The 21,589-nt window shown below is 41.2% G+C and overlaps 8 protein-coding genes across 8 annotated transcripts; 3 read left to right on the forward strand and 5 right to left on the reverse strand.

Annotated features, from left to right (window-relative positions):
* The first annotated feature begins 56 nt into the window (after positions 1-56).
* Positions 57-1,255, forward strand: CYBJADRAFT_168401 (chalcone isomerase domain-containing protein). Its single transcript, XM_020215354.1, has one exon. It carries the CDS (start codon positions 116-118, stop codon positions 938-940), a length of 825 nt encoding a protein of 274 aa, XP_020069942.1. The 5' UTR covers positions 57-115; the 3' UTR covers positions 941-1,255.
* CYBJADRAFT_103801 (high-affinity inorganic phosphate transporter and low-affinity manganese transporter) lies at positions 966-2,974 on the reverse strand. The gene has a single exon (XM_020212043.1). It carries the CDS (start codon positions 2,564-2,566, stop codon positions 992-994), a length of 1,575 nt encoding a protein of 524 aa, XP_020069943.1. The 5' UTR covers positions 2,567-2,974; the 3' UTR covers positions 966-991.
* A 408-nt stretch (positions 2,975-3,382) lies between these two features.
* CYBJADRAFT_163252 (MFS general substrate transporter) lies at positions 3,383-4,660 on the forward strand (the record flags this gene model as incomplete). Its single annotated transcript, XM_020213750.1, has 1 exon — positions 3,383-4,660. One exon carries the CDS (start codon positions 3,383-3,385, stop codon positions 4,658-4,660), a length of 1,278 nt encoding a protein of 425 aa, XP_020069944.1.
* A 991-nt stretch (positions 4,661-5,651) lies between these two features.
* CYBJADRAFT_185528 (NUDIX hydrolase) lies at positions 5,652-6,718 on the reverse strand (the record flags this gene model as incomplete). The annotated part of the gene is made up of 2 exons (XM_020217176.1): positions 5,652-6,617; positions 6,682-6,718. 2 exons carry the CDS (start codon positions 6,716-6,718, stop codon positions 6,130-6,132), a joined length of 525 nt encoding a protein of 174 aa, XP_020069945.1. The 3' UTR covers positions 5,652-6,129.
* Positions 6,719-8,806: 2,088 nt separating this feature from the next.
* Positions 8,807-9,943, reverse strand: CYBJADRAFT_173909 (TauD/TfdA dioxygenase family protein; the record flags this gene model as incomplete). The annotated part of the gene is made up of 1 exon (XM_020216515.1): positions 8,807-9,943. One exon carries the CDS (start codon positions 9,941-9,943, stop codon positions 8,807-8,809), a length of 1,137 nt encoding a protein of 378 aa, XP_020069946.1.
* A 1,545-nt stretch (positions 9,944-11,488) lies between these two features.
* Positions 11,489-13,135, forward strand: CYBJADRAFT_128671 (MFS general substrate transporter; the record flags this gene model as incomplete). The annotated part of the gene is made up of 1 exon (XM_020212784.1): positions 11,489-13,135. One exon carries the CDS (start codon positions 11,489-11,491, stop codon positions 13,133-13,135), a length of 1,647 nt encoding a protein of 548 aa, XP_020069947.1.
* Positions 13,136-18,978: 5,843 nt separating this feature from the next.
* Positions 18,979-19,874, reverse strand: CYBJADRAFT_168406 (uncharacterized protein). Its single transcript, XM_020215355.1, has 2 exons — positions 19,366-19,874; positions 18,979-19,335 (listed from the first exon to the last, which is right to left on the reverse strand). The coding sequence occupies exons 1-2, from the start codon at positions 19,484-19,486 to the stop codon at positions 19,271-19,273; spliced, it is 186 nt and encodes a 61-aa protein (XP_020069948.1). The 5' UTR covers positions 19,487-19,874; the 3' UTR covers positions 18,979-19,270.
* Positions 19,875-20,541: 667 nt separating this feature from the next.
* On the reverse strand, positions 20,542-21,589 carry CYBJADRAFT_103883 (uncharacterized protein). The gene is made up of 2 exons (XM_020212044.1): positions 20,944-21,589; positions 20,542-20,921 (listed from the first exon to the last, which is right to left on the reverse strand). The coding sequence occupies exons 1-2, from the start codon at positions 21,499-21,501 to the stop codon at positions 20,868-20,870; spliced, it is 612 nt and encodes a 203-aa protein (XP_020069949.1). The 5' UTR covers positions 21,502-21,589; the 3' UTR covers positions 20,542-20,867.

Consider the following 21,589-nt stretch of genomic DNA (forward strand, 5'->3'; position numbering starts at 1 on the left):
TAGATTTTCATCCAATGGTCCGATGAGAAGGTAACCTGAGGACATTTAAAGGCAATCATCATTTCGCTCCCTTCTTTACACATAATCACTCTATCACTTCAACAGTAACGGTGAAATGTCCTTCTTTAGTGCTCGTTTGTTCACGAAACGTTTCATCCAGTCGTTTAGAAGCAGTGGCACAGCTAGAGTGCTATTGGGAGCTTCTCTGGCCACCTGTGGGCTGTTGATTTCAAAGCCCATCACCTTGGATGATAAGATCAAGGAATTGACCAATTCCATTGCGGTCGATAATGCTGTTGATCCGTTTCCAATAAATCTCAAATACAGTACTGACTATACAGTTCTCGGTACCGGTGTTAGATCTGTGACGTTTGTCAGTTTCAAAGTGTACGCCCTGGGTATTTACGCCGCTGTTCAGGATCTCAACAAAATACCAACGGTTTTGGACTCGAACTTCTTGTCAAGTGCATTCATTGACACTGATTCTACAAAGAGCCACAGAGAAAATGTCTTTAAAGCTCTGAATGACAAGGAGAAATCCAAGGTTCTCGTCTCAAACTTGTTGGACTCAAATATCAGATTGGTTGCTAGAATTACACCAATTAGAAACACCGATTTTAACCATCTCAGAGATGGGCTGGTGAAGTCCATTTTGGCTGCTAAAGTCCAAGACGAAACTTTGGATAAAGGTTTGCAGCAGTTGAAGGAGGCATTTCTCCGCAAAGGATCCGTTGCAAAAAACAGTAACCTTGTCTTGGAAAGACTAGGCGACGGCCAATTGCAGCTCTACTTTGAAAATACAAAGACCGGTGAACTTGAAACTTTGGGTCGAGTCCAAGAACCAATTGTTTCCAAGGTTCTCTTCCTCCAATACCTATCTGGAGGCTTGAGTCCAAGTACAAGAGAATCCTGTATTGAAAAGATCTCTCAATTAGTTTAAACACAAGTACACATTGACACACAAAAGTACATATCCTAAGTTATTTATTCTTCAAACTGATCTTTGAAGCGAAGGTTCAAATGGCATCAGTGCTGTAAGGATTGAAAGACAACCAATAAGTCCGCCGCAAACCCAAATAGGAACCGAGGTCCCAGTTTTCCCTCCAAAGTAGTTGATAACTGGAGCAAATGCACCGAATATTCTGCAGATAAGCATGGAGAAGCCAACACCGGTGCCTCTTGCCTTCGTTGGGAACACTTCTGGAGTATATGCGTACAAAGTTCCATAGTAAATGTTCACAAAGAAGTAGGTGGCAGCACCAAACCCAGCATCCGCGTTTGGAGTTCTAACAGTAGTGTACCCAAACAAGATTGCCATAGATGCAAGGGCACCAAAGATCATTGTTCCCTTTCTCTTCAAACAAAATTCACGGTTAAATACGTTAAATCTTGTCATGATCAAAAGCCCTGCAAGTATAGGTCCAAAAATGCCGACAAAGTTTGCGATAGTGGCATTTCTGTAAACGTAGTATGGGGATGAGCCGGTATCACCACCACGGGCAGCAATGAATACGTAGAGGAAGTAGTAAAAAGTTGAGTATGAGATACCGATGAAGCCCCATGACAAGAAAACCAAAAGAGTGGATCTAATCATGACTCTCGATTGGAATAAAAGTCTGAGGTTGACTTTCACAGCGCTCATCAGAGCTCTGATGCTGTAACCATCCTTATTAGAGTCGAAGAAGTCCTTATTAATGGTGCCACATGATTCCAAATCTTCCAGTGTCAGAGAAAGTGGACGGTTATACTTCACAGCGATCTTCTCCAGGACCCTGATTGCATCGGCATCTCGATCCGTGGCAACTAGGAATTTGGGAGTTTCGTCTAACTTCATGACGAAAATCCGAATGAGAGCGGCCAAGAAACAAATTGCAGAGTTGACATACCAGCAGTATCTCCAACCTCTGTTGAGATGAGAAGGACAGTTTTCAGGACCCTCGCATGAAAAGTTCGGGATGAATGCCCACGAGATCAACGCAGAGATGGTCTGTCCAACACCCCAGAACAGGGCAAGCATTGTATTGAGGTATTGGTATTTCGAAGGAACAAACTCCATAAACACTGATACGTCAATAGCAGTGTTACCACCAGATGCAAATGCAGATAAGAACATAAAGATACAGTAGGTGGCATAGCTGCTCATACCTCCTGCAAAGAAACCAAAGATCGAAGTCAGGAGAATGGAAGAATTGAAAACGATCTTTCGTCCAATGATGTCACAACCGAAGCCAAAGAATACACAACCGCAGATCATACCAGCGGAGAAAATCTCGTTGGCAATTGGGAACCCATTCACTCCCATTTGATAACCGACGTAGGTTCTAACAGCAGACTGGATCATTTCCATTTGGCAGTCAACAGAATATCCAAATCCTGCAATACAAAAGAGCTTTGCATGATACCATGTGAATCCCATTTCATCAATGGCATTGTTTATCAGATGGATCTTCTTTGCAAGAATGGCATCGTTGGTCTCGACAGCGGTGTTGTCTTGTAAGAAAGAATCCGATCCAGTATCAAGGCTGTCCTCTCTTTCCCTGATGACAGCTTGTTTTTCGTAATCCATTGTTCACTGCGTTATGGAATGTGAATGGGAAGCTCGCCTCTGAAACACATGTGGGTACCATGATTGAATTTATATAATAATGTTCATCGGGAAGTCTGAGCCAAAAACGTAAGTATGCAACCACGTTCGAACTTTAAAGTTCCACTGGATACCAATTCCACGCTGCTTATGTGGAAATAAGCCCGTGCACCTTGAATTTTCTTGCACAGTGTTGCGAACTGAGACACGTTGCTGGATCATAAGGAGAGATGACTCGTTATCATTTGCAAGCTATAAACTGTTGAAGCTTGCAACTCGTTCTGCCATCCACAGTGCTGGCATACAGCTGTTGTGTTCAGCAACACGTCGTTGACCACATTATCACATGCAAACTTTAAGAGTCTGTACGCGTGTGAACGACCTCCATTGGGTAACAGCTCGTGGGCTCTTTGGGCGTTGTTTTGTGAAAACGTGCCCTCTGTAGGCTGCCGGATTAGCGTCCATGTCACCCGGATCAATTATTCTGGTTCGCGCAGAACTGGGGACTTTTGTGGTTTGCCGCCACCGATGACGCAAGGCAATTGTCTTGTTATGACACAGCGCTTCACTCTCTTTGTTATGATGTGTTGTTAGTCAAATCGGCAGGGCTCGTTCCAGCAGTGTCACTCATTTGAAGCAAACTTGAGCATTCAACCCCGGTGGCTCCAAGTTGATGACCGAGCTTTGGAGACTCCGCAATGCAGAGTTCCTAAACCAGAGAAGCCCCGGGTCTTTGAAATATTTATAAACTCCCCCAAGTGATGCTCACGGTGATGGACCACTCTTTTGCTTGAAGATATGTCTCAACAGTCAACTATGCTAGCTGCGTTTATCCCACAAGTCCCGCCACAATATCAGGCAATTGCAATAGTCATTGCAGGTTTTGTTGCGAATTTTGTTGTGTTTGGGATTGGATTCACGTTTGGTGTCTTTCAGGAGTTTTACACCTCTGACAAAGGGCCGTTGGTTAACACTTCTCATGCTGTGGTGTCTATGATTGGTACCACTGCCACAGCAACAACGTATTGTTGTGCAATTTTCTTCAATACTGCAATGAACTACCTCAAGTCACCTCAAGTTGTTATGTTTATTGGTGCTATGCTGATGAGTCTTGGTTTATTAGCTGCCAGTTTTTGTCAAGCCGATAATGCCTATCAATTTATCTTGAGTCAAGGTTTACTGTTTGGTATTGGTGCTTCCTTCACATACATCCCACCAGTTGTTTGTGCCCCACCTTTCTTCACCCGTCACCGTGGAGTGGCCTTGGGGATTTTGTTTTCAGGCACCGGTGCTGGTGCATTGGTGTTGGGTCCCATCACAAGAACGCTCATTTCCCATCTAGGATGGCGATGGAGTTTGCGCATCCTAGCCTTTATCAGTATCGTCATGACAGGAGGATCCAGCGTACTGGTGAATCAACATTCTTCGTTACAATCGGCAAATCCAACATCGTCCCTCAAAAAAGTGTTCGACGTTAGATTGATGAGCGTTGATCCTATAAGTTTGTATACTCAGCTGTTTGCAGGGTTCTTCCAGAGTGCAGGTTACTTGATAAGTCTGAATTATATGTCAACCTATGGAGAAACGCTAGGTTTTAGTGCAACACAGGGAACTGTATTTATTGCAGTAAACAACGGGATCAACGCTACATTCAAAGTGATATTGGGATTCTTAGCAGATAGGTACATTGGCAGGTTGAACATGATCATAATTTGCAATCTCATGAGTACTCTATGTGTGCTTGTCTTCTGGCTGATTAGTCTACGAGGCACATTTATAGCGTTTGTTGTCCTTTATGGCGTATTCTCTGGAGCAATTATATCTCTTCTACCTACATGCTTGAGTGAAATATTTGGAATCAAAAATTACAAGAGCATGAGTGGTTTGATGTACTTCTTTAGAGGTATTGGTAACTTCTTGGGCTCACCCATAGCTGGTCTGCTGATATCCACTGGTGGGTTACCCACTGACCATCAAAATTGCATTATTTACAACGGATGTCTGCTTGCTGTTAGTACATTTTTGTTAGCATTACTAAAAGTAAGAGTTCGGAAGACTGTTGAGGAAGAAGAATGATGCAATGATTGGACATGAACATCCTCCTGGCCTTAATAACTTTAGGTACTAGATACGGACGAATTAGAATTATTTTCTATTTTTCTTCCCTCCGTAGAAGGACGGTTATCGGCTATTCTGTAATTAATGTGGGGGTTGGCATCTCCACGAATGAAGTGCTAATTGGTGCACGTCCATGATCATACATTTCTGTGCTCCTTAGAGGCCGAACAGAGGTAGTGATTTTAGAGGTCCATGAACGCACTCCTTGTGTGTGTGTCTATTGAGATGCGACAAGACACTTGATGAGGATATTGCGCGCACCGTTGATGTGGTAGTCGACAAACAGGTTTGCACGAGGCACAACAGAAGGTGCGGTCGGTCAGAGGCAGTGTGTGTTTTATTGTCCCGCAGCCGGTGCACGTCTTGATCGTGTAGTCTTCAGTCATTCTCGAGAGGCGTATCCTCGTGAATTGGCAATGGAAGGCCAAACACTGGTGGATTAGGGAGAAACAAAATGAACTGAGGACAAGATGTGACAATTTTCGAGTGGTTCTTTGGGTAGATGTCGATGAACTCAGCGATGTGTTTCGTGGTTACATGCGTGCCTAATCAAGGTGGTAAAATACACAGCTGCTTGAGGGACGCGTGGTGGTGAGTGGATGGTCTACACTGGCTCATTGAGAAGATCTTGTCCCTTTCCGGACAAGATAGTGGATAATACGAGCGAGATAAGGCGCTTGTCAAATGTCCGTTGTATACTTCGTAAAGCTTTCCCTGTGAAAGGGCTTTAAATTTTAGGCTTGCATTGTCCATATCGGACACTTTTCCTGCCACAGATCAGTGTTGTTGTCATTTTGCTGTGCCTTTTTGTGCCCTGACCGCAATTCCACATTTGGCGCAAAAGTCTACAAAAGTCTACAAAAGTCTACAAAAGTCTACAAAAGGGCACCTTTTTGGGCAACAATTTCTACATTTAGACGCACAATTTTGGTTTTTTTTTTCGTGTCGGGACACAATGAAGGACAAAACAAAGGTCCGGCGTCGCAGCGGCAATTTCTCAGTGTGCATATTTGACAGAACTTTAAACGAGAATTTCTGCCCTTAAATTTACGGGTGTGCAGCTTGCTAAAAGCCCACTTTATTAGAGCTCTTCATCTAACTGCATTAAAACAGTGGTTGACGTTGCAGATGGTGCAAGCTGTTGCTCTTCCTAAACAACTTTGAAATGGGAAAATGGGAAATTCTCCATTAATTCCTAGACACTCAGGGGAGATTCCAGCTTTCCGTATATTGATCTTACATGGGAACATGGTGTTGGGCTTTTTAAGCTCTATTCTTGGATGTTGTCTACGCTTCAAGCGCCATGAAAGTCTTCAGAAATAAAGTATCACATATTATATCATTGTTATAAATCGCGGGTTGGAAATTTGGATTGAATTGTTGAGTGGGTTCCCAGGTGGCAGATAAGACTGTTGCCCCCTCTTTGCTCAAGCACGACTATTCAGCATCACCTGCTGAACTGCCTTTGCGAGTTCCGGTCTCTGATTCCATAGTAAACTTCTAACTGCATCTTGAAGCGTGAACCACTTTCTTCTCCTGGTTGCACTTTCTGGGAATTCATCATGTAGCTTCTCGACCTTCATCTCGTAGAAGTGAAATTCCGATTTCGGTGGGTTCATCAAGATGCCATTAGTGTCCTTCATGGAACCTTTTGCCCATTCAGCCGGTGATCTCTGATCTGGAATCACTTCCAACTTTCTAACAATGGTTCCTGTAGCACCAGCTTCTTCCCACGTTTCCCTGATCGCAGTTTTCACATAGTCACCGTCATCATCCTCAGCAATGTCAACACCTCCCTTTGGTAATACCCATCTGTCGTTGTTGTGACGGGACGAGCCAATCAGGAGTACACTATCTCCAGCTTCATTCACACAGACACAACCGCTCACTATACGATTACCTGTTGCACTGAATACTTACAAACAAAGAACAGTAGTTAGATAGCTTCTCATCTTTTAAATACATCTGGGGTCACTTACACTGGGTCTCACGTCTTTTGGCGTAATCAATTGACATTTTTGCTCCTAAAGGGGTGAAATCATGGGAACAAAGGAACAAGGAGTTGAAATTTGTTGGCTTTTTATACAGTTCTCTTCCCTGTGATGTCCACGACGTCCTCAATCTGAAGAAGAAACCTCAGCGGCTATTCCAGAAGCACAGCGGTAACTTGAAACGAATGGAGGTACGACACAACAAGAAGACGCAGTAATTATTGAGACATACTGACTGACCTGTCCTGAGAACAAGATACAGAGCCATGGGTCTCCAAATTCTGTTATAGAATACACATTCAGAGATTACAGATTTACCACAACAGCCGCCAGTACCTGAACCTGAACTTGATAATGGAACTATGGCTTATAGAATAAGAGATGGACCAAGAAATATAGCAAGGATTATTAGAAAACTTAAACTGTAGTGGTGTTTTGACCATGATACCGACTTTGAACACATCATTGGGAATGATGCCAATGGTTGTAATGAGAATGATGATCCAGTTTATGACCAACAACAACAGAGGAGGCCACATAACTCGGTGTATAATCCAGGTCTTGAAAAGTGTTGCGGTTGCCATGACCTTCATATCTATACTGAATTACCATCCTTTTGTCGTGATTGGGGAAAGTTTCACTCGGTGAGGTATTGAAAGAACCTCCAAAGTACATGAATAATATATTATTGGGTCCAATCACCTCCAATTATTCTCGACCAGTTAATACCATTCCTTGGTTTATCATTCTGGTTTCTAACAGTACTGTTGATTCGAGAGAGGGGACTTATTCAATGACTATCAACGGACGTTTATTCCATAGTGTTGATAGTGCGATAGCTCACGAAAGTGCTCAAGATAAGTTTGCAGAACTTTATGTACTAGATCCAGGCTTAGCTACAAATCGTCATCTTGAATTGCTTAAAGATGTTCAAAACGAAAAAGAACCCAATATACCTGAGGACTGCATCGGCAAGATTGGTGAATTCCTCTCTCAACACAATCGCTATACACAGCTTCTGTAAACCTATAAGGCAATTAGAGATGTGATTGTCCTGAGAAGAAACCACCGTTGAATTTGCGAATATTGAACCAATAGCACCAACAAATTTAGAACATCGTACTTCTTTGTTACCAGAGGTTAAAGTGTTTGCCTTGGTGTGCAGAAACATAACAGCAGAAAATACTTCAATCTCAGTAAGTATAAGGGAGAGATCTACATGTGAGTCTACTTTTATCAATACTATGTGCAAGAGTGTTTGTTTTATCTTTGAGATGTGTTCTTTTAATAACTAAAGGTCGAGACAAATCTTTTCCATACTAACGGGACTCAAATTAGTATCATTTTAACATATCCACACCGTACACACGCTTGGGACTACATGCACGAAATCTTATGCTACAGTTTTCGAAGACTGTTCAGGCGAGGATTTTGTTAGTTTCAAAATCATCCTATTAAACAAGGGATCAGGCATTGAAGTCAATACCCGCTAGGCCGCGCAGCACAGGTTGATCCCGAAGGTCCAAATCGCGTTCATCACACCGAGGCACTACAGATCAACTTGTATTGACTAAGTTAGTAAACCCGAATAAGGGGATTGTTGTTGGCTCTACAAAGGAATTCTCTAATAGTGCTTCGATCTCTGAATCAAAGCATGGTAAGAAATTACACGACTCTATATAAGTTTGTTGAAATGCCCAACGATAAAAAACGTTCAAGATTGCCAGGAGAAGAGTATGACTATGGAAGAAGGTCTTGGAGCATTCCCGAAAGACGCATTTTGATTAGTGGTTCTATCGAGTGCAAGCCTTATGATACCAACCTGTTGTAATTCTTGTAAAACCAAGCAAGTTTCCAACGTGCCTATGGACACTACTACGCTGACCTGAATGAGACTCAAATCCCAGCCAAGTACTAGACTTTACCTGCTGAAGATGTCAGGGCCGTTGTCACAAGCGAAGTTCACTGTCGTGGAATAGTCAAAACATTGACTTAGTGTTGTAATCAATGTTGGCTTTACGAGTAGTTAAAACACCTCGTCTTGATTCATAACTACTGATCTAATTCAGCGTATATACTTTATTGTTAACCATAAAAAACTATTCCAGATAATTCAACGATTCCACTCTTCGAGTTCATCCTCATTTTCAACTGGTCTTTCAGCCATTGGTGTGATTCTGTAACAATGACGGACTGATCCTGAATCCCAATCCAATGTTGCATCATGTAAGACACGTCTGTTGTCCCAAACAGCAACCGTACCCGGTTCCCAGTTTGCTCTGATCTGTAAATCATGGGAGTTATTGACATGATCGAATAAAACATTCAAAATAGCTTCAGACTCTTCGTGCTTCAAGCCATCAATCTTTTCAATAAACCCCGGAACGAATAACGCCTTTTCCTTAGTAACAGGATGGGTACGAACGAGTGGATGAAGAACCGTAGATGGCGGTCTTCTTTCAATTCCACCTTCACGTCTCGAAGCTTGAGCTTGTAACTCAGAGGAGTGCACACCCTTCAAACCAGAAAGGATCTTCTGGAATGTTGGAGAGAGTCTCTTGTAAGCCTCCACGGTGTCACTGAAGATTGTATCGCCACCTGTTTCAGGTCCTTGAAGAAGTGTAAAGAATGTGGTTCCAGGTGGGTATTTCTCATAAGTGACATCACTGTGCCATCCCTTAACCGTTAGTCTATCCTTAAAGGTCTTTTCATACTCAGTCGGGTCCTTTCTACGGTAGACAATGTGAAACTGTGGATAACCCTCTGGAGCACCAGATGAAGGATGGATGTGCAAAGGTCCAAAGTATGATCCAAATTGTCTGTTGAACTCAAGACCTTTGTCCTTTAAATCTTGGTCTCTGAACACCACAACACCACGCTGAGCAACAAATAGAGCCAAATCGTTCTTTGCAGCGTCATCCAACTGGGACAATTGCAGACCCCTAACTTCACTACCCAATTTTGGACTGAGCTTCTTCACCTTCACCTCATCAGCTTTTTCTGGTGGGAAAAGATTTCTCAATTGCTCATCAGCCAACAAACCACGGTCGCTGAACGCTCTATTGAGATCATCTGGATAAGAATCGTACTTTTCATTTGGGTCCCAAGTTGGGAGCCACTGAGGGTAGTCAACTGTTCTATATTCTTTCTCGCTCACTTTCTTCAACCCTGACTTTTCATCAATACGGTCTTCACTTTTTCTGAAATGAGTGGCACTTGGTGCTGTGTAGACACTGATTCTGCTCGCCATTGCTCCTTGATGTACAGTGATTTAGCCAACTTCACGAAGGGGAGGGATATAGAGCTGTTATTTATACATTGGGGAAAGGGGTGGGAAAGGATTGAAAAGAATCGTAAGATTTGAGTCTCCACTGTGTTATATGGTACATTGTATTTGTCTGTGTCAACTAAATCATTCCACTTGACCAATTGCAATACACCCTGCTAACCAGGTCAATTGTTATAGCTGCGCAACGAGCCACAATTTTACAGACTTTGAAAAATAATCGAATGAAAGATAGCTAGTTATTTTAACCGACGATCCATGGAATAAGGAATCTAACCACATGAACAATTCCAATACATTCCAATAGCTGTCCATCGATCTCTCAGCATACGACTATAGCTGATAGTCTCAATTCAGTGTTTATTAAATACAACAATAGTGTCGTAATAGACTTTGTCTGCCATCTACCATACGGGTCAATAAATCACAACGCAGCCCTCATTTCCTGTCAAATCGACGGGCTTTGGAACACATTGGGATTAATGAACCATCCATAGATTACATCTTAGAGGACGGGAGTGTTAAGTTTTGAGGAAACCTTTGCCATTCGCTGATCACACATCACATATTGTTTACCTATGAGCTTGAAACAAAGACTCAAAAGATTATAATTGGGTCCTTCCGTGATTTGACTCGAGAAATTCATAAAATGATCTTTGTAAAGAGCCAGATTGCGAGATTTGATCTGCTAGAGGTAAAGCCGTTTTAGATCTACATGTAATAAACCTAACACCGCCAACGCTTCTTGATCCCCTTTTTGATAGATTGAGTTGCCACAACTCAGTGCGCCAAATGGCTGAGCTGCCCTCGAGATCCGTCACAAAAAGCCACGTGCAATATGAACTTATATTGGTATTATGCCGAAAGAGGCTCATATAACTGATTATCATTGGCTTATAGACCTATAAGTTCACTTTATGATGTGGCTGCTAAGGTGGGATAGATAGACCATCTGAATTTGCTATATGTTGCGCACCCACTTAAAAGGTTAAATGTATGGTTTAATGCATGTATTGGCGCTCTACTATACCTTGGAACAAAGTCGATGGTGAAGTGTTCAAACAACAAGACAAAGAAATCAGAAATATACTAACCATCTTGGACTCGTGATGTATTTCCAAGCACTGTTATAGCAAGCTGTTGTCCAGTTTACGGAAAAATGTTCACATCACCATATGAGATATTAGCACATCGTCTGCGGCTGAACGCAGCCACTTATATTACCGGTGCGCCTGATAAACGGCCGTCTTACGCCACTGTTTTGCAGTGGCTCAACTTCAAAACGCTTCTCAGAAAAGCTTTTTGAAGACTCATCACAATACAGCAATGTGGCAACTAAAGCAGCTAGTAAATGTGGCAATGTGGCAATGTGGCAGACATGTGACTGAAACTGTGAAGCTTCCAATATGGTTAATAACAATACTCGACGAGACGTTTTGTATAAATAACAACACAATAATCCACAACCTCAATCCATCACTCCCCATCTGAGGATCGTTATACCCAAACATGTCATCCATCAGTAGTGAAGACTCTCGTGGGAGTGGCAAAGTTGTCAAGAGTAATGTCGAGGAAAGTACTCGTCAGTTGGACTTTGATGAGGAATCGCTTTCATCTAGCGAGTACCACATATTCAAGGATGCTGAGAATGTCAAATTTTACACCAATATTTATGAAAAGGCCCAGTATGAGTGTCGTCATCTGTTTGATCCCATCTTCACATGGACTCCTGAAGAGGAGCGCAAAGTTATTTGGAAATGTGACTGGAGAGTTACCTTTTGGGCATATATCATGTTCACCGCTTTGGACTTTGACAGAGCCAACATAGCTCAAGCACTAAGTGACAACATTCTTGATGATTTAGGCTTGACAACAAATGACTACAACGTTGCAAGAACTATCAATCTGGTTTGTTTCTTAGGTGCTGAGTTACCATCCCAGTTGATTTCAAAGAAGATCGGTGCTGATTTATGGATTCCAACCCAGCTTTGTCTATGGAGTGTGGTTTCTGTTTCTCAAGTTGCTATCACAAACAAAGCTGGGTTCTACATTACAAGAGGCCTCATTGGTCTTTTCCAAGGTGGGTTCATTTGTGACACATGTCTATGGATGTCATATTTCTACAAGAACAGTGAGATGCCATTGAGACTTTCTTTGTTTTACATTGCCAATCCTTTGACTAGTATTTTGAGTGCTTTATTGGGATTTGCTCTTATCAGAATCCAGACCAATGTTTTCCCTCACGGTTGGCAATGGGTTTTTCTCGTAGAAGGTGTTTTCACTTTCTTAATCGGTGTCTTCAGTTATTTTATGATGCCTGCTTCAGCAGCCCAAACTAAAACATGGTACAGAAAGAATGGATGGTTCACGGATCGTGAGGAGAAGATTGTGGTTAACCGTGTTTTAAGGGACGATCCTACAAAAGGTGATATGAATAATAGAGAGCCCGTTAGTTTGAAGGAGTTGGCGATGTCCTTCACGGATTTTGATTTATTACCAATCTACATCGTCAGATTCCTTGGTGATATGATGACCAGTCCTGTATCGAATTATTTGACACTTACATTGCGTCAACTCGGATTCTCTAAGTTCAACACCAATCTTTTAACTATCCCTGCAAACGTTTTAGCCATCATAACTATGGTCACCACTGGTTGGTTGAGTGAAAAATTGAAAACTCGTGCTTTGATTCTTGCTTTCACAGGAGTTTGGTGCATGTCGTGTTTGGTTCCTCTTAGATTTTGGCCTGGTACTCAAGTCGATGTATGGCCAACTTATGTCATTTTGACTATCCTGTTGGGCCATGCCCCTTTCTGGCCGATTTCTATCTCGTGGTGCTCTTCGAACTCAAACTCTGTGCGTGCTAGAGCTGTTAGTGCAGCTATTGTGAACATGTTTTCACAGGCTGCAAGTATTGTGGGATCAAACATTTACAGAGCTGACGACAAACCATTGTACCACAGGGGTAATAGCTGGCTTGTTGGAATCAGTGTCGCTGCAATAATTGCGTGTTTTGCAGCTAGACAATACTATATCATTAGAAATCGCCAGAAGGCTCGCAAATGGAATGCAATGTCCCCAGAAGAACAACAAGATTATCGTGAAAACACAACAGATGTGGGAAACAGAAGACTCGACTTCCAATTTGTATACTAAAGGGCAATTTTGATCAAAACAAAGGTAATGTTACATGTGAGGGCACAGCAAACGAATGTTAGTAAACAAACACTTCTAGTTGATGTCTAGGAATTGGATTCACTGTGAAGAAGAACTTCCAAAAATGTTTACAACGGTTTTAGGGCCTAAGAATGACGAAATCTGTGGTATATTCTGTGAACAATCATGGAGGTTGGATTTTGCAATACCAATACCTGTCTATGGTTTTTAAAGTCTGGATAAATCAGAGAAAGCTCGACGATCAGAATCCAGAAGATTGATATATAGTTAACTTTATGATGCGGTACTCTGATGAGGTATATATGATAATTTAAGCTTCAGATTACTGAACCATCCTCGTTTCAATTTCAAATCCCCTTCAAGTTAATAAAGTTAGATATTTCTCCCTGCTTTATCTGAATTGTTAATACGATTCATCGTTGATACAACTTGTAGAGTCGTGATGATTTATTGAACGGCATTGGAAGGCTCACCTACCAACAGGATATCGTGTCAGATGAATGGACAATAGATAGAATCATGGGAATACTACTGCCCTCCGTGTTAGGCATAATGCGCCACTTGTAAGACAGTGCTGATTAATTGTTGGTTTTGTTGAACAGGCTTGTCAGTTACATTTGTTGAGTTATCACAGTCATGGCTGTTGGCCCTTAAAGTTTGTGATATCGTATTTGGTGATCGAAGATCTAATATCTGTCGGTATATGATTACGGGTTAACATCTGACTTGGAGATGTCTCCATACCTGGTGATATGGCACATAATGAAAAACTCCGAGATTGTGTAAAGGCTGGATGAGCTGCCGCTGTGTTAGGTTAGTCTACATAATCTTCAAGCATCTTTACAGGTATCTTGGTAACTATAGAGTGTACCCTACTATGATACAGTTCCAGTAAGACTATATGATAGACGAATGCAGGTCTATTTATTGCGATACATCATCAACATCAAAGTATACATAGACATTGGACTGTCCACTGCTGATTAGTCTCTACTTAGTACCTTATGTCTACTGAACTCAGTAAGTTACCGAGTTTGAGGCCTTAAGAATTCAACATAGTGAACAATATAAGTTTCGTTACTTCTTACATACGTATGAATTTCTGCAATCTTAGAGGCTAAGGGGTCTTATTTATAATCCTCGGAAATACTACTGAGGCTTATGGATCATGAATGTGGAGACCATCTGATACAGTTCCTTCTAATCTATCCATTGTTTTTGCTGTTCTCACATTGAACTTTTAGTAGTCATGAGAGCTTGGAATACCAGATTCATGTTCCATTGTCCAACCAAGACTGGATTACTTCACCATCAACCTGGCTACATGCCAAATTGGGAAGTTCAGTTGTGCATCAAAGAGTGTTTTGACGTATGATAATGTTCAATTCTTCAAGTAGTATTAGATTCAATCATACGTTTGGATATCCTTGACAGCGTTTTGCTAAATGAATCATTCGAAGAGAATCCTCCCCTTGGGAGCTTCTGCTTGTTTGTTGACAACCCGCACAGAACAATAAGAGAAACTTCTATCATCATTCATTGAATAAGATCAATTATTGTTGGGCTTCAGCGTGGGTACTCCTAGTATGGATGTTTATGTATGGTTGTTCTTCCAGAACTATGGGAAACTTGCCCATGATACATATGCTATAGCTGACTATGCGGGAAACAAAACTGAAAAATAAGCACCAAGCTACTTTGATCAGCATTAAAAGATAATTAGGTGGGACGGAACCTTCTAGTACTATCATTTATGAGTAATTGGTATGAATGTTAGCTGGTAAGGGCTATTGCAGCGATTCAATTTCTTCTGTGGTGATCTGAAATTTGCTGTTTCGTTTATACCATTGCTCTTTTTTAGTCCAAATTTTAACAGTGAGTCAACACAAACACTCTCAGATTAACCCAATACGATTACCATATGGTGATTCAAAAGCATCGAAAGTGTAGAGTAATTGCCATCAACAGCTCAAACTTCCCCTGTGGTTCTTGAAAACTGTTGTCTCTCGTTGTTACTGCCATATTTTGATTTATAGTATAACATAAACCTATTGATTCCAGTTCACTTGGTTTTCTAAACGTTTTAATTTCTGTTACAGTGTATACAACACTATTTATGAGTCACCAGATATCTCCTCTTTGATAGATCGACGTCTATGTTGAATTTTGACGAGTATGAATCGACCGTTGTTGATACTCATTGAGTCTTTGTAACTGAAGTCATCCAGCCATGACCATCTCGTGCTGATCCTACCTGCAATACAAAGTCACTTACTTATCTGTATATTACAAAGAGCTATACCAAGTGTACTTGAAGTCCATCCTCTATGGATCAAAGCTGTTGTTGTTATTGATTGTTGGTGAAGTATCGTTGATGCGTTGGTATGGTTTCACATTTGGTGACCCAAAACATCCGCACATCAAAATAGAGTGGAGGTTGAGAAAAAACATCAACAAAGGGGAACTCTCTTGTATGAACACACTTATTCCATTAACAGTCTAAGATTGAAAACGTTAGAAGATGGTAGCTCTAGTATGGTATGCTGCTACTTATAACATAAGGCTATTCCAAATGACTTGAAAGGCTTTGAGTGATTGTGAAAGTCTGAATACCAGTGTTAGAGGTGGCATATATGAAAGTCTCAATGATTTCTCCTGACGTACAAGACGTTGTCTTTCAATGAGAGAACTGGATGGGAAAACTGGTATCAATGGATCACATGGACTATTCGGTTAACTTACAACTCAAACCACAGATCAAAAAGCTACTTCAATTCCTCATTTCGACGATGTATGGCCCTATCTCCTTGGCTAAAGCTTTACATAGTTCTGAATCAACACATCTATACATATGAATTTGCATTTCCATATGGTTTCAAGCGTAATGAGGTGACAAATTATACTCATAGATTGTATCAATATCCAAGTGTTGTTGTTTTCTACCGCTTAATGGTATTGTGTGGCTCTCTATTGCTCCTTGGTATAAGTGAAACACAAATGTGAGGTGTCTCTTGAAACAGTCCCCCAGTACTCGACATCAATCAAAGAAGATGTACACAGTGCCAATAGACCATGAAGGATAGACATTTCTGGATCATGAAACTGTCTTGGTGGGTTTACCTTCACTCCTCATAGAACTACATCGATTTCGAATTGAAATTGGTGATGGTCTTAGTGATTCTTGAAACAGCTTCCATTTACGGATCTCAGACGAAATGACGGTTGTATATTACATACGGTGCATTTTATGGAAAGTCAGTTATACTATGAGACTTGTCTGAATGTTCTGCACTGTGTTTCCAAAGAGCTCTGCTGTCTAACTTGAAAATATCGGTGATTCCAATGACTAAGGAAAAAGATCTTATTCATAGACAACAGAAACCAAGGGGTAAACAAGACAGTACTCAAAAAGGCTCATATGGAACCAGAAGTGTGATTTGTGACTTATCTGAATGTTTTATTATGAGTCACTGGTGTGCTGTCTCGACTTCAAATTGAAGAAGATGGTTTACAAAATCCAGAACATTTGATGATGCAGGCTCTACTTACACAGTTCAACAGAGAGCTTGAACACACAGCAACTACAGGATATCCTGTTGACAGCTAACTATACGATGTGACTTGTTATAATGTGTTATCATGAGTTTGATTCAAACTCTGTTGTCTTCCAAATGGTGGTACTTTTGAAATCCTTACATTGGTGTACCCTACATCACATACACCTATCGAATTTATCGATGATCAAAGTTACAGTATATGTGGATACTCATGTGGAGAGTGAACCACAAGAAGTGCCTGGTTCCTCTCTTGCATCTGTTGGATATTCAACCGGATGTCTCAAGCCATTGATGTATTTCTATCAGCAGACATAGTGAACAATGTATTTGGTTGTTCATCTAAGGAAATATAAACTTCAACAATCTAAGAAGCTAATCGGTCTTATTCATAATCCACAGATACACTACTGAGGTTGACGGATCATCAATCTAGACACCATCTGACATATTCATCATTTCATATGATCCATGGGCTTTGCTTTATTGGTAATCACACGTCTCTTGGCACCTTATGAGATGGCTCACCAACTCATACATTTGTCGTAGAATGATTGAGACTCAATTTCTTGAATGGTTTATGGTTGTTGCTACTTTGCCCATATCATTACTGTTTTTTTGATGGCACCTTTAGACGGAGATTCATTATCCGAACTGGAATGAATGACACAAGATAATCACCATGGTATGATTCAGAGATATCGAATTAGAAGAGCTACTATAGTGGATGGTCTAAGACTTTGCTGTGATGTTTGGATACAGCTATCTCTTCTTGTTACTTTATTGTAAACTTTGAGATGACCAAATCAATTGATCCCCACTCACTCTGTTTTCCAAATGCTTTGCGTAGAGTCACACAATATACTGTACCCTTTCTGTACTGTGAAGTGTATGTCTTGGTAGATTTAGGCTTGGGTTATGTCTTGAGAAGTATGAATTGACCTTTGTTGTTACTCATTGGACCTTTTGTAGCTGAAATCATCCATCCATAGGCACCTCCTGCTGATTCTACAAGCTACACACAGGTATATAACTAATTATCTATGATAGAGAGCTATACTTCTTGTACTTTAAATCCACTCTCTATGGATCAAAGCTGTTGTCATTGAACGTTGGGGAAGTAGTTGTCATTGATGCGTTGCCATGGTTTCACATTTGCTGACTGCGAACTTCCGAACATCAAAATTGAGCGGGGTTGAGAAAAAACATCAACAAAGCGAAGGGGACTTTCTTATATCAACACACTCCTTCCATTGACAGTTCAAGCACTGAGTCTTTGGAAGATGATGGCTTTAGTATGGAATGCTTCTGTGTATCACATAAGGCTATTCCAAATGACTTGAAAGGCTTTGAGTGACTGTGAAAGTTACAGGAACAGCGCTAGAGGAAGAGATGAGAGTTTTAAGGGTCTCACCTACTATACAATAATTGGTCTTCCAATGAGAGCTTTGAACCATCTTGATCGTTTCTTACTCAAAGGACTGGGTGAAAAGCCACCACTCTGTCTCATGCATAAAGTATAGACATGTCTCCTTGGCTCAAGATTCTAACAACTAGGGATCAACACATCTACGTATTTGAACTGGCATTTCCATTGGTTCTCAACAAGAACAACTTGATGAAGCATACACAGTGATGGTATAAATACCCGAGTCTCCCTGCTTTCTGGTATTTGACGGTCTTGGTATCGATCTGCATTTTGTTGTGTGTGAAACGCAAACTTGATATGGGCCGTGAAATAGTGAAGTTTTGTACGACACAATTGGGACGTCAACTACACATCGGCAGTGCTACATTAGTGACACCATGCCTATCTTGTGTGATTGGTGTGAAAGCTTCATCTCCGCTCTTCATTTAGCTACACTAATTTCCAATCAGACTTGATGATGTTCACAGTGATTGATGATGACACTTATATTCTCATAACTCAAGCTCAAGAACATATGTACGTTTCTCGTGGAAGGTTTTCTCATAACTGAACTATAATATGACTCTGTCTGAATGTTTTACAGTTGGTTGCTAAACAGTTCTGTTCGCTACCTGGAGATAACAGTTGTCACAGGGACTCATGAAGAAGGCGATCTCTCAACACAATACAAACCAAAGATAGGCCACCCCAATACTCATCCACGATTCTATGGAAAAGGAAGAATACTTTGTGACTTATCTGAACGCTTTATCATGAGTCACCATTGTGCTGTCTCGATTTAGAACTGAAGATGATGGAAATTCCAAAATCCAGAACGACTCATGAATCAAGTTACATCAGCACAACTCAATTGAGTGGTGGCATTTACAGTGAGTCTTTGATATTGGTTGGCTCTTCAATTAACGGATGTGACTTCTTTGAATGCTTTATCATGAGTTTAAACCCAATTTTGTCGTCTTCCAAGTGGGCATGGTGTCGATTATTGAAACTGATGTGCTGATAGTTTTAATCGGTTACTTTGATCTATAGGGTTTCAGCTATGTACATCTAAGGCATTATATTCTGCACTCATGAGCATGTCTACTTGTCATCCATACGTTTCCACTTTTCAATTGCACTTCTTTCATCTCCTCAGTTAGTAGAGAGTGCAGCCAAGATCCAATCCCACTGATTGACGGCACTGCACACACCACCAGCTCATGTGGAGACTATCGAATATGATACACTCAATATCATTGATTTACACGTTGTCGTAAGGGTTCCAACCACGCTGTGTTCATTTTGAGTGGGCAAAGTGCTTACACTATCAAGACTTTTCACTGACCTGTGGAAAACCTCCCACGCCATCTGTACCATGTATTACTTCTCGAGTCTACAGCACGTTTAATTGGTACTTTCGAAGGCTATTCATAAGAACTGTTTGGTTTCCTCAAGGTATCATCCATTTTACGCAACGCATCGTCTTGTCTTCCACGTTATGTCGTCCTTCTTCCATATTGGATCGTGTCTTTGTCGAATTGTACTGGTTTCCAATAGTTCTAACTTACTCATCCGAGGTTGACGGTATATATGAAGGCTCAAGAACCAGAGGGGGTGTCTCTTTCTTTTAGATTGTTGTTGTCATTGTAGTTTGAGTAGCATCAATTGAACTTTGTCGTTACTCAACCAGTCCTCCATACTTACAACTATCGCCTTAGCATCTCATTGAGCTGACACCATAATCCATACATAGTCACACAATCAGTACTACAAGATACATATGAAACGAAAATGTACTTCTGGTCCACTCCCAATCGTTTAAAGCTGTCAGAGTTGCTGCTCATTACTAAACTAGTTAACGTCGATACGCTATTGTTTCACGCTCGCGCCATCTCCGAAGAATGTTTTTGCTTTCCAGGGAGATGGGCACCCATAAACCGGGAAACAACTTAAGCCCATAGGTAACCTCTGGAGCGTAGCTATCCAGTAGTGGTGGTTATAGCTCGAAAGCTCTGCTAGTTCCCGAGTTATGGGATTATATAGTATATATTAATTTAGGATATCTCCGAGAATAGGTGAGTCTTTTTCGGATTATAAAATTTGGGTAGATGTTAACAGTAAAATAATGGAATGAAAAACCCAAATGGTGCAAATACCAGAGTATTTTGGTCTCATTGGAAAGGCGTGAATTTTGTGAGCGTGGAACAGTGATTTTGGTGGTGGTAGGATGTGTGTGTGGAGTTGTGGAAGCATTTAAGTGTAGGATGTGTCAAACTCCGGGCCCCACATGGGGGTGGTTGATCCCGAATTGCGCCAATTTACTGCTGGACACCAAGCTGGCGGGGCCACTTTACCTGGATCGGAGCTAATGCCTGAACCGGTGGCCACCGCGTGGGCGTTTTCTCGCCGGTGAATTTGCGAAAAAAAAAACTTTTCCGAGCACTTGACGAATGCACTACTGTTGTCTTTACCAATAATACGCCTTATGCACTATTATGTAGCTTGGGTTCTAGTTATGGTCACAAAAGGAGCGAGTTGTGGTCCATTTGTACATATGAGCACAGTGAGATGGTAGAAAAAATGGTTGTTGTGTTGACAAATCCAATGGTAGTAGATGTTGGAGTAATGACCCATTAATCGAATATGGCTTTGTTTACAGAATGGACTAATACAAGATACGCTCATGTTTATTATACATAAACTAATCATTTTGATGTGCTTGTGCCACTTTTATCAGCTTCTGTCTCCTCTAAAAGCTTTTTCCTCTTGTAGTTTTTGCGCTTCTCTGACTTCTTTGGTCGTCCTCTGCCTCTTTTCTTTGCGACCTCTGTAGCCGACTTGTGCCTATTAGAAGCATAAGCCATTCTCTTCCTGTTCATCTCTTTAACGCCCTCAGTGGTGGAGTTGTTACTCTTCAACACGCTCACAGTGCCCAACAACTGATCTTGGCTGAAAAGCTTCACTGTAGAATTATGACTAGCAGATACTGTTTTCTTGAGAATACATCTGTTGGCCCTTGAAAGCTGACTGTTATATCTGAGTATTGGTGGACAGTAACCATACCGTCCCTTTCGTCTGTCCTCGCGAAGAACTTCTTTAACGAGAAGCTGCATCGATGGGATGAGAGGATGGCCTTTTAAGACTGCTCTCATCTTCACACATGTTATGTGAGGACACTCAACAAAGGTATACGCTTGTTTTTGACAGTGAGAACAACTATAAGTCGAATGTACTTTTCTTTCTCCTTCTTCAGTTACCGTTGCACACTTCTTTTCAATAACCACGGCACTTCTAAATTGCAACTGCCAGTAAGCATAAGCTCTAAAGTTGATAAAAGAGTCACGTCTTCTGATTTTCTTGAAATAGACTCTTAGCACTTCCATGAGCTTTGACACGGATATATCACAATCCCACGACACGTTGTATTTATATGTTTTTGTTTCTGTTGTAGACGAACTCTTATCTATGGTT

This window comes from Cyberlindnera jadinii, assembly GCF_001661405.1.
Source record: "Cyberlindnera jadinii NRRL Y-1542 unplaced genomic scaffold CYBJAscaffold_9, whole genome shotgun sequence".
NCBI classification, from domain to species: Eukaryota; Fungi; Ascomycota; class Saccharomycetes; order Phaffomycetales; family Wickerhamomycetaceae; genus Williopsis; species Williopsis jadinii.

Bases quoted from the DNA above. Each gene is read 5' to 3' on its own strand.
- CYBJADRAFT_103801 (XM_020212043.1), bottom strand. From the start codon at position 2,566: ATGGATTACGAAAAACAAGCTGTCATCAGGGAAAGAGAGGACAGCCTT.
- CYBJADRAFT_103883 (XM_020212044.1), bottom strand. From the start codon at position 21,501: ATGGAAGTGCTAAGAGTCTATTTCAAGAAAATCAGAAGACGTGACTCT.
- CYBJADRAFT_168401 (XM_020215354.1), top strand. From the start codon at position 116: ATGTCCTTCTTTAGTGCTCGTTTGTTCACGAAACGTTTCATCCAGTCG.
- CYBJADRAFT_168406 (XM_020215355.1), bottom strand. From the start codon at position 19,486: ATGGCGTGGGAGGTTTTCCACAGGTCAGTGAAAAGTCTTGATAGTGTA. The intron at 19,336-19,365 runs GTGTATCATATT...TCTCCACATGAG, and splicing joins GTGTAAATCAATGATATTGA to CTGGTGGTGTGTGCAGTGCC.